The sequence below is a fragment of the Sorex araneus genome, chromosome 3, assembly GCF_027595985.1.
Source record: "Sorex araneus isolate mSorAra2 chromosome 3, mSorAra2.pri, whole genome shotgun sequence".
Lineage (NCBI taxonomy): Eukaryota > Metazoa > Chordata > Mammalia > Eulipotyphla > Soricidae > Sorex > Sorex araneus.
Window position 1 is genome coordinate 238,793,485 of NC_073304.1, and position 11,017 is coordinate 238,804,501.

General features: G+C 68.9%; 1 protein-coding gene across 1 annotated transcript; it reads left to right on the forward strand.

Annotated features, from left to right (window-relative positions):
* The first annotated feature begins 64 nt into the window (after nt 1-64).
* Nucleotides 65-4,006, forward strand: SLC25A10 (solute carrier family 25 member 10). Its single transcript, XM_004621052.2, has 11 exons — nt 65-271; nt 1,107-1,226; nt 1,484-1,598; nt 1,671-1,719; nt 1,796-1,837; nt 2,075-2,118; nt 2,183-2,253; nt 2,323-2,415; nt 2,493-2,570; nt 3,345-3,401; nt 3,524-4,006. The coding sequence occupies exons 1-11, from the start codon at nt 179-181 to the stop codon at nt 3,623-3,625; spliced, it is 864 nt and encodes a 287-aa protein (XP_004621109.2). The 5' UTR covers nt 65-178; the 3' UTR covers nt 3,626-4,006.
* The last annotated feature ends 7,011 nt before the right edge of the window (nt 4,007-11,017 follow it).

An 11,017-nucleotide genomic window follows, 5' to 3' on the forward strand; every position in this document is an offset into this window, starting at 1 on the left:
ATTGGCTGCTCGGGCCGCCGTTCCCAGGCCTCGGCCCCGGTCCCTGTGGCGCATTGGCTGCTCCGGCCGCGGGCACGGGCGGCGCTTTGAACCGGGCGCGGGGGCGGAGCGGGACGGCGCGGGGCGGGGCGGCCGGGCTGGACGCCGAGCGGCCGGTGCGGGCCGGGACAGCCGGGCCATGGCTTCCGAGGTGCGCGTGTCGCGCTGGTACTTCGGCGGCCTGGCCTCCTGCGGGGCCGCCTGCTGCACGCACCCGCTGGACCTGCTCAAGGTGAGGACGCGGGCCTGCGCCGGTCAGCGCCAGACCCGGGGACCGCGCACCTGCCCGTCCGACCCCGGCCCGTGCCCGGGGCGCGCCCGCCGCCACCCCGGCTCGCCCAGCGTGCGGGGGTACGCGCGTTCGGGGCCCGAGGGACTGCTGCGTGGGCACATGCCGAGTCTCCCCACTCGCGACCGCGTCCCGGCGGCCGCGGTTCCGAAGGAAGCGCTGTCCCCGCAGAGTTCGCCGAGAGGCTTCCCTGGGGCCCCCACCCCCAGCTCGCCCGCGCAGGCCGGGTGGACTTGACAGGCAGCGCTTGGTGGTCGCCGTTTCCCAGAGCCCCCCCACCCCTGCACCCCGGCAGCCAGCATCGCCCCCCAGGGCTCCCAGACCCTTCTCCCGCCGCGCTGGCCCCCGCGGACTTGGGCGTCCGCCGACGGTGACCTGGAGTCCCTTGTCCATGGTCCAAGGCCCGGGAGGGTGTCGCTGCCCCCACCACCACCCCCTCCGCCTGGCACAGGCTGTCTGCTGGGAGGGGTGGGCGGGTGCTGCCCTGGAGTGCCCCGCGGGGCCGCCTGCCCAGCCCAGCGCTGTCCGTCCCCCGAGGCCGCGTGTGCAGCGGGGCAGGGGACCGGCCGAGCTACCCCAGGGCGACCCCAGGCGGGGCACCTGCTGGCCAGAAGGCGGTGGGGACGGAGGGTGGCCCTGGGGAAGACCTGGGACACTGGCCTTACTGGGTGCGCGGAGTGAACTGGACACTGGTACCCCGCGGTGGCTCACATCGCCCCTGCCCCACGGACGGGGCGGTCAGCGGCCGGCCGGCTCTGAGGGTCCTGACCCCGCCCAGGTGCACCTGCAGACCCAGCAGGAGGCATCTCTGCGCATGACGGGGATGGCCGTGCGCGTGGTGCGCAACGACGGCTTCCTGGCACTCTACAGCAGCCTCAGCGCCTCCCTGTGCCGCCAGGTGAGCGGGTGGGCGGGGGTCTGCAGGGGGCGGGGCGGGGGCGGGGCGGGGGCTGGCCTGGTCCTCCAGCGAGACCTCAGGCTCAGGAGGGACCCCGGGGCTGGCCCTCTCCCAGACGCCACACCCGAGGGGATGGGGCGTGCAAGTGAGACCCCAGCCTCGGGGGTGGGCTCGCTGCCTGCTGCCATGGCCTGGATCCCCCCGGGGTCTGCGCCCACAGACCCCACCTGCGCCCCTGAGTTAGGTCCCTCCCCCAGATGACCTACTCCCTGACGCGCTTCGCCATCTACGAGACTTCTCGGGACCGCCTGGCCAGAGGCAGCGGGGGGCCCCTGCCCTTCCACCAGAAGGTCCTGCTGGGCGCCGTCAGTGGTGAGCAGGGCCCCGGGAGGGCGCGGGTGGGCCAGGCTCGGGCACCGCCCGTCACCGTCTGGTGTCCCTCAGGCTTCATTGGTGGCTTCATGGGGACTCCTGCCGACATGGTGAACGTGAGGTCAGTGTGGGCCCCCCCCAGAGGCTGGGCGGGCCTGGGGTCTGTGCAGCCCCCCGAGCCAGCACGCTCCTTTCAGGATGCAGAACGACGTGAAGCTGCCTCCGGCACAGCGCAGGAAGTAAGTGACGGCCACGTGGCCGGGCAGGGACTTGGAGGCCCCCCCACACGCACACACACGTTGGTTCTGGAGTCACGGGAACCCGGCACCCTGCCTGCCTCCCGGTGGGTGCTAAGAGCCCGGCTCGGGCAGGGAGCTAGCCCCGGGCCCTCCACACCCCCCCCTACACCCCTGCAGCTCAGCACTGGGGGCGACTGGGCCGCGCAGCCCCCTCCCCGCAGCCTCTTGTCCCCACAGCTACGCCCACGCCCTGGATGGCCTGTACCGTGTGTTCCGTGAAGGTGAGGTGCCAGGCCCGGGGCCGGGTGGGGGGCGGGGGGAGGCCCTGACCCTCTCTTCCTCCAGAGGGCCTGAAGAGGCTGTTCTCTGGCGCGACCATGGCTTCCAGCCGAGGGATGCTGGTCACCGTGGGCCAGGTAGGCCTCCCGGGGGGCCCGGGGCGGGGGCAGCGGCGGCCTGCAGGCCCTGACTCCCCCTCCCCCCAGCTGTCCTGCTACGACCAGGCCAAGCAGCTAGTGCTGAGCACGGGGTACATGGCCGACAACATCCTCACACACTTCATCGCCAGCTTCATTGCGGTAAGCGCCCGCTCCTGCTGCCGGGGAGGGCCGGGGGGGGGGGGGGGGCCCTGGTGATGCGCCCCTCCCCCCCGCAGGGTGGGTGCGCCACAGTTCTGTGCCAGCCCCTCGACGTGCTCAAGACCCGCCTGATGAACTCCAAGGGCGAGTACCAGGTGAGCGTGCCCGGGTGGGTGAGCCCTGCCCCCTCGTGGGTGAGCCGTGCCCAGGTGGGTGAGCCGTGCCCAGGTGGGTGAGCTGTGCCCGGGTGGGTGAGCGTGCCCGGGTGGGTGAGCCGTGCCTGCCCCCTTGTGGGTGAGCCGTGCCCGGGTGGGTGAGCCGTGCCCCCTCGTGGGCGAGCCGTGCCCGGGTGGGTGAGCCGTGCCCAGGTGGGTGAGCCGTGCCCAGGTGGGTGAGCCCTGCCCCCTCGTGGGTGAGCCGTGCCCAGGTGGGTGAGCCATGCCCAGGTGGGTGAGCCGTGCCCGGGTGGGTGAGCCATGCCCAGGTGGGTGAGCCGTGCCCAGGTGGGTGAGCTGTGCCCGGGTGGGTGAGCTGTGCCCAGGTGGGTGAGCCGTGCCCGGGTGGGTGAGCCATACCCCCTTGTGGGTGAGCTGTGCCCGGGTGGGTGAGCCGTGCCCCCTCGTGGGTGAGCCGTGCCCCCTCGTGGGTGAGCCGTGCCCCCTCGTGGGTGAGCTGTGCCCGGGTGGGTGCTGGCTTCCCCTCTGCACTGTGCCTGCCTGTTCCTTAGCTGCCACTTTCAGAGGACAGGACTAGGAGCAGGCAGGGCCCCCCGCCCTGGTCTGTCACACCCTTCTCACCACGGGTCTCCCTTTCCTGACCCTTCCCCCTTGACCTTCAGGCAGCTCCCCGCCATGGGCCGTCAGGATCATGGCTCTTGTGCTGGAGGCACTTGGGGGAACCTCTCGGTTTCCTTCCGATTTCCTCCTCAGGGCGTCCTCCACTGTGCCAGGGAGACGGCCAGGCTGGGGCCCCTGGCCTTCTACAAGGTGAGGGGTGTCCTCTCCGGGGGCGGGGCTTCCCCTACGGCGGGGCAGCCCCACGCCCCCTCAGATCAGGGGCAAGGGGGTTCCTCCCAGCCCGGCGCTCACTGCTGCTGCACCGTCCGCAGGGCCTCGTGCCAGCTGGCATCCGCCTCATGCCCCACACCATGCTCACCTTCGTGTTTCTGGAGCAGCTCCGCAAGCATTTCGGTGTCCGCGTGCCGTCCTGACGCGCCCGGCCGCCTGCCCCGCTTCCCGCCTCCCACGTGCCTTCGCCCCCCCGGGACGCTGCGGCCCGGAGTCTGAGGTCCAGGTCCCCTGCCCCCTCTCCCCAGCATGGTCTTCGGAACCAGGTGCAGGGCCAGGCTGCAGGTGGTCGCTCCCAGACCCGGCGCTTCTGCCAGACCTCAGCCGGGACGTGCGTGGCCTTGGGGCCGGCCCGGCGCCTGGCCGGGGGCTGTGCTGGACAGGGCCTGCCCTCTCTGTGCATGTCAGTAGCTCCCCGAAGTTCCCGAGGCCAAAGGAGCTCCCCCTCACTGGCGGGGCGGTGGCCGCGGCCCTCAGGGACCCCCGCCAGCCCGCAGGGGCACTAATAAAGCGCAGGGAACGCTGCCCGGCTGCTCAGTCTCCCCGGAGGCCACCCTGCGGGGCCACCCGTCTGGCCCACACCCGCTGGGGAATTCCAGGCAAGGCAGCCCAGGGACGGACAGACAGATGTGCTGGGGCGCAGGGCCGGTCTGAGCAGCGTGCTCCGAGCTGACACCCACTCCTGGGGCTCCTGAGAGCCAACTCTGGGGGGCGGAGCCAAGTGGGCTTCGGGTGCTGGTGGCCACACCTGTGTCGGGGCCCTGCTAGCGGCGAGGGGTGGTCTGCACCTTCCGGGGGCTGCCCCCTCCCTGTGCCACAGGCCACTCTGGGGAACACACGAGGGTGCTGCCATCACAGGCCCGGCAGTGTCAGTCCAGCCAGAACACGCGCCTGACCTTCCGTGGCAGAGGCTGGTGGAGGGGGCCTGCGGGGACCCCCAGGTCTGCACCGGGGCCAGCCCCATGCCCCACCAACAGCCAGAGAGGGCAGACGCAGACCCCATACAGAGGCGTTGGGGGCCAGTGCTGCGTGGGGGCGCCAGACCAGGGAGGGCGGGCGGGCATCACGGAGGGCAGCAGGACCAGAGAGTGGTCATTCGACTCCCCTTGTGCTTGGTTTGGAGCAGGACAGTGCTGGGGGCGGGGGGAGCTCCTGGGCTCCTGCAGATTCCAGCAAAGCCTCTGTGCAGAGGGCAGGGCCCCCACCCACCTCCACGGGGCCCCGGCCTTCCAGGAGGGCCCCAGGGGGCTCACACAGCTGCCACTCAAATGTAGCCCCTGGTGAGCAGAGCTGGCAGCCCCGCTGTGCCGCACCACTGGGCATTGGCCGGAAGGAACGGGCGGATTAATGTCCCACTTGGACTCTGGGGTGTGCAGGGCCTGCAGGGTGCCAGCGTCAGCACGTCATGGGCCAAAGCAGCTTTTTTCTCTTAGACTTGCACCTTTACACAAAGTTACACAATGAGGATTTGTTGCCAGACAGGCCCACGAGCTGCTTTTCAGAGGGGAAAGATCCTCTTCCGATTAAACAGTGCCGGGCAGACCGGTTCCCTGTGCCAGAGCCAAGTAGGACCCTTGACGCCATGACCGAGTCCAAGCGGGCTGAACCCACCACGTGCAGGCAGGGGCAGTGCCAGGCGTTGGCCCCTGCACAGCCTCACCTGGATAAGGAGGTAGAGGTGAGGCAGGCGGGGCTTGCGGCCATGGGCACAGCTCCCAGCTGTCTGCAGATGGTCAGGGCCAGAAGGGGGAGGGGCCTGGGGGGAAAACTGAGAGGCACAGCCCCAGCTCTGAGGGCCTGATTTCAGTGCTCCCCGTAACAAGCATGTGGGCCGGGAAGGAGCTTCAGTGGTCTGGGGCACGCGCCTTGCTTGTGCAGAATCTGAGTTTGACCCGGCCTCCCGGAAGTGGCCCTGAGCCCGCCAGCGTGCGGGGACACCAGGCTAGGAGGAGCTCCTGGGGTCTGTGGGCATGGCCCCAAGCCCAGTGAAGACTGCAAGGGGTGGGATTCGAGGTGGCCCAGGGGTCAGGGCACGCGCCTCGCCTGAGGCTGAGCCTGGCTCCAGCCCCCACTCCCAGAGTCACTCGGTTCTTCACGCAGGCGCAGACCTGGCGCCCCAGAAGAGCGGCTCAGCCCCGAACCTCATCCTCAGGCCCTCGGGCCTCGTCCCCCACTGGCCCAGTTGGCTGCAGGCTCAGGGAAGCACGTGCGCACACCCACACCGAAGGAGAGAAGGAAGTGGAGACAACTTTAGGAAACTGGCCAGAGCCGTCCACGTGTGGGCCGGTGGCTAGAGCTGAGGGACGGCTCTGTCCGCACGGGAGCTCACACGCGTGCTCGTGGCAGTGCTCCCAGAGAGGCCTCGTGTCCTGAGCCGGAAGGGGGCGAGTCAGATGTGGCGCTTCTCCTGTGTGATAGGAGCAAAACAGCCTCTGACGAGTGAGACAGTCTCGGGCCTGGGCCGTGCCAGCGTCCCCTGGGGCAGCCCCCAGCGCCCCAGCACCTGCACACACAGGCCGTGTTCAGATGGGTGCTGGTGCCGGGGTGGCGCTCGCCTTGCAAGATGTGGCACGAAGTCTGGCTCTGGCAGACAGGCAGGGGAGAAAGGTCTGCGTAGAGCTGTGGGAGGGCAGAGGGCGGGAGGGCTTGGGCACAGCACATGGGTGGCCCGGGCTGCCCTGCGCTGCCCTGCCCTGCCCTGCCCTGCCATGCCCTACCATGCCCTGCCCTGCCCTGCCCTGCCCTGCCCTGCCCTGCCCCGCCCTCCACTCTGGAAACTGCCTGGTCCTTATTGTGGGGTTCAGGGCCCTGGGCTACGTCCAGCAGTGCTCTAGGGCCTGTGCGGTGCACCCATGGAGCCCAGCTCCGGAGCCCGGCCTTGGCTCTAGAATGTTCTGACAGGAGACCCTCGTCCAGTGTCACCGACACTACAGCATGCCACTTCTGGGGCAGAGATGAGGTGTCCTTCCCCAGCGTCGCAGCGCGTCGTGCCGTGCTCTGGATGTAAGATCAGCGCACTGCTGGCCTGGGGGGCACCTGCCCGGTCAAGCCCCGCCAGGGTCCTCTCCCAGCCGGTCACTGCCGACCGGAGAGCACAGGCTGGGGCTGCCGTGCAGCGCAGCGCGGGGGTGTCTGCAGAGGACGCTGTGCTCGCAGCGTTCCCGCCGCCTCCGTTCCCCGGGCCCTTTGGTCAGGGGGGCACACCCGGCACTGCTGGGGTCCAGAGAGGCCGCAGCGTGCACAGCCCGCTCAAATCCCGCCCCCTCGCCGTCTCTGCTACCTGATTGGTTACTCACTACGATGCCTCTAATGGGAACAACCAATCTTTGACGTATGCAAATGAGTGTGGTCGCGGGACAGCCAATCATATGGCAATGTCAAGGGCCCTGGTGCGAACTGGGCGGTGGCCGGCTGGGGGCACGTGCTCTCCGGAGCCCGAGCGAACCCAACCGGCAGGGCGGGGGTCCCCCGCGGCCCAGCACAGGCAGGCTCTGAGCCTCTCGCTCGCGCCCCCGAGGATGCAGTGCACCATCCTTGCCGGACTGCGGCCACCAGGACCGCCTCCGAGTTGCCCAGGAGACCAGTGATGCCAGGACTCAGCCCAGGGCAGGTGCTCCCGGTGTGCCCCTCTCCCCGGCCGTGGGGGTGGCACCTGGCGGTGCTCGGGGGTCACCCTGATGGTTCTCGGGGGGCCTCGTGCCGGGGATGGAACCTGGAGCAGGGCAGGCGCCCCGCCTGCTGTCCTAGCTCACCTGCCCCGGTGGGCATCGGAAGGCCGAGAACTTGCTGCAACTCGCGATTTCTAGTTTTCGCCAGACCAGGGCCGAGCCCAGGGCTTGCGCGGGGAGGGTCGGCTGCAGGAGGCAGGAAGGCCCCTCCCGCACGTCTGGAGACTCCCACCCAGAAGGCCGCGTGGTCACCCACTCGGGAGAGAGAGGATTGGGGAAGCAGCTCCAGACAGTGGTTTCAGTCTGACCCTGCTCACCTGCACATGTACCCCAGACTGCGTAAGGAGCACGTGTGCAGTCCTTCCACACATATGTGCCCTTGACACGCCCATGTCAGTCCCTGGGGGAGCTACTCACTCCTTCAGAAGCCTCCGCTCCAAACCCAGGGTCTGTCTCCCACCACGCACGCACGCACGGGTGCATGAAATCCCTCTCCCTCGTGTCACACCCACTGACGCTCAGGGTTACTCTGGCTCTGCACTGGGGAATTGCTCCTGGTGGCACTTGGGAGATCAAACCAGGGTTGGCTGGGTGCCAGGAAAATGCCCAAACACCCTGCCTGCTGTACTGAGCATGACTCTCCCTAGTAAACACGCCTACGCGTGAGAGCAAGCAGAGAGGAGGGCGCTAGCCTCGTGTGCAGTCGGTGACACCCGGGCGCTCCGCAGAGCGGCCCGGAGGGCTCCCTGAGCAGAGTCCCCAAATAAGTGAATTTTAAAATAAATAAATATCTCCACTCATCTCTGTGTCTCGTCTTCCCCCCGAGGACCTTACAGGATGCTGGAGGGCAAACGGGGCTTGGCCCGCGCAGGGCCGCGCCTCAGCCCCAGACCCTCGTGTGGCCCCTCGCTCCCTTGTCCTCCAGCGAAGACAAGGAACCTGCCCCAGTCTGGGAGTGTCACTGCGTCCCCAAGGACCTGTCCTCTGGAAGGGGCGGGGCCAAAGTCCAGGAGGAACTAACTCCACTCGGGCCACTCAAGAGGGCAGCGGGAGAGGTCAAGCCCTCTGGGGGACGCCAATGGCCAAGGGAGGGACTCGGCAGAGCAGTGCTCAGGCCGCGTGGCCAAGCCAGCTCCACACCCCCAGCACAGCCAGGAGTGATTCCGGAGTGCAGAGCCAGAAGCAAGCCCTGAGCATCTCGGGTGCTTCTCTCTCTCCCTCTCTCCCCCTCCCTCTCCCTCTCTCCCTCTCCCTCTCTCCCCCTCTCCCTCTCCCCCTCCCTCTTCCTCTCCCTCTCTCTCCCTCTCTCTCCCTCCCTCTCCCTCTCTCCCCCTCCCTCTCCCTCTCTCTCCCCCTCTCCCTCTCTCTCCCTCCCTCTCCCTCTCTCCCCTCTCTCCCTCTCTCCCCCTCCCCCTCCCTCTCCTCTCCCTCTCCCTCTCTCTCTCCATCTCCCTCTGTCTCCCCCTTTCTCTCTCCCCCTCCCTCTCCTCTCTCTCCCTCTTCCCCTCTCTCTTCCTCTCTCCCTCTCTCCCCCTCCCTCTCTCCCCCTCTCCCTCTCCCTCTCTCCCCCTCTCCCTCTCCCTCTCCTTCTCTCTCTCCCTCTCCCTCTCTCCCTCTCCCTCTCCCTCTCTCCCCCTCCCTCTCCCTCTCTCCCCCTCCCTCTCCCTCTCTCTCCCTCCCTCTCCCTCTCTCTCTCTCTTACCCCTCCCTCATTCTCACTAGTTCTCTTGCTTTGCTGCTGTTCCTGGCTGCACTGGCACCTGTGAGGTGCTTGGGTGGAATCCGGGTTTCAGTCCTCGGTGCCCCGGCCCCACCTGAACTTTTCCCACCCAGTGTTCCTCTGACAGGAGGCTGCCGGTCTGGCTCCACAGAGCCCTGTGCCTGCTGAGAGAGCAAGTGAGAGAGGGACTGGGGAGGGAGGGAGAATGCATGACTGAGAACGCATGAACGAGGGGGAGTGCGTGAAGGAGGAAATGCAGAATGAGGGGGAATGCGTGTATGAGGGGGAATGAACGAATGAGTGGGAATGTATGAATTAGGAAATGCATGAATGAGGGGGGAATGAAAACATGAGGATGGAATGCATGAATGAGAGAGGGAATGAGTGAATGAGAAGGAATGAATGAAGGGGAATAAATGAAGAAGGGAATGAATGTATGAATGAGGGGGAGATGTATGAATGAGAAAGGGAATGCATGAATGAGGGGGACACATGAGTGCAGGAACAGGAATGAGGGGGGATGAATGACTGAGGGGGAATGAACAGGGGAGAGCACGTGGGAGGGAGGGGCCAGGCAAGCGGGGTCTGGGAGAGTGGGGGCCGGTGAGCGGGGCGGGTGAGTGGGGATCGGGAGAGTGAGGGGTTGGGGGTTGGGGGTTGGGTGAGGGGGGTGGGTGAGGGGCGGGTGAGGGGGTTGGGTGAGGGGGGTCAGGTGGGGGGATCGGGTGAGGGGGGTTGGGTGAGGTGGGTTGGGTGAGGGGTTGGGTGAGGGGGGCAGGTGGGGGGCGGGTGAGGGGCGGGTGAGAGGGTGGGTGATGGGGGGCGGGTGAGGGGGGCGGGTGCGGGGGCGGGTGAGGGGCGGCGAGCAGGGGCCAGTGACTGAGGGGGCGCCCATGGGACAGCCCCCTGCTGCCGGGTCGGCTGGGCGCCCGCCGCTGTTCGCGCAGTGGCCACTGGGTGGCAGCCGCGGGCTCTGGGCAGAGGCAGGGGCGCGGCGGGTGCCCAGGAGCAGGCTGGGGTGGGTGCAGGAGCGGGAACCAGACTCGGCGAGTTCTGCAGAGTAGGGTCAGGCAGGTGTGGGGACAGCCCCGGGGTGCAGAACCCCGGCCTCGGGGGTCCCGCAGGCCTCGGCCAGCCCTGGGGGCTGAGGGGCAACATGGCTGCAGTGAAGGCCCCAAAGGTTCTGGAAGCTTCTGTGAGATCTGGGGTCCCCATGGCAGACTCCAGGGGGGGGGGGTGGGCTGCAGACAGCCGGGGGGGGCGGCTCGGGGGTGCGCCTCTTGGTCTGCACCCTCAGCCCTGGGGGCTCCGGCCCGCCTGCCACCAGCCCCACCATCTCCCTGGCGCCCTGGCAGGGGGCGCCAGCTCCAGAGCTGCTCCTGCACAGCCGCCTCCACAGGCCTGCCCCGGGCACCCTCTGCCCTCTCGTGCTGCTGACGGGGTCCGCGTCCAGCTCCCTGGGCCCAGGCCTGAGTGCGCTGTCACACCCGCCCAGGGGTCCAGGCGGGGGTCCGGGCCACAGTGGCGCAAGGCGCAGGGGGTCAGAGCCGGCAGCACCTCCCCTGAGGCTGCAGCGTGGGCACCAGGGGCCAGGCTGCCTGGCCAGGGCGGGTGTGGAGTGGGAGCAGATGGGCAGTGCCCGCCGCTGGCCCCGGCACTCAGGCAGGGCCCCAGCCTCCCTCCCTGAGTCTGAGCCCCGAGGGCCCGGTCACGGCAGCACAAGGCGGGGGTGGGCCCAGCCCCCCTCACGTCCCCAGACTGCCCCACCCTCTGAGCCGCCCACGTGTGGCCCCCTCCGCCCCTGCTCTGCCGCTGACCCCAGCCTGCCCCCGCCAGGCTGGCGCCCGGGGCTGCTCCTGCCGCCACCTTCCCACCAAGTGTCCGGTTCAACGGGCCTCCTGGGATGCGCCCGATGTGACAGGGACGTGTCCTGGCTGAATGGGGACAGGCAGTGGGCCAGGCGCCCCCAGAGGCTGGGCGCGAGCCTGGGCAGGACGGCCCTGCCACAGGGGACACCCCGTCACAGGGTCTGCTGCCCCCCCCAGCTCCATGCCTCAGTTTACCTTCAGATTGGGCTGCTGCCCGCGTGGGAGGCTCAGGCAGGGTGTGGGGGGCACGCAGCACAGGTGGGGTGCCCCTGGGAGGGC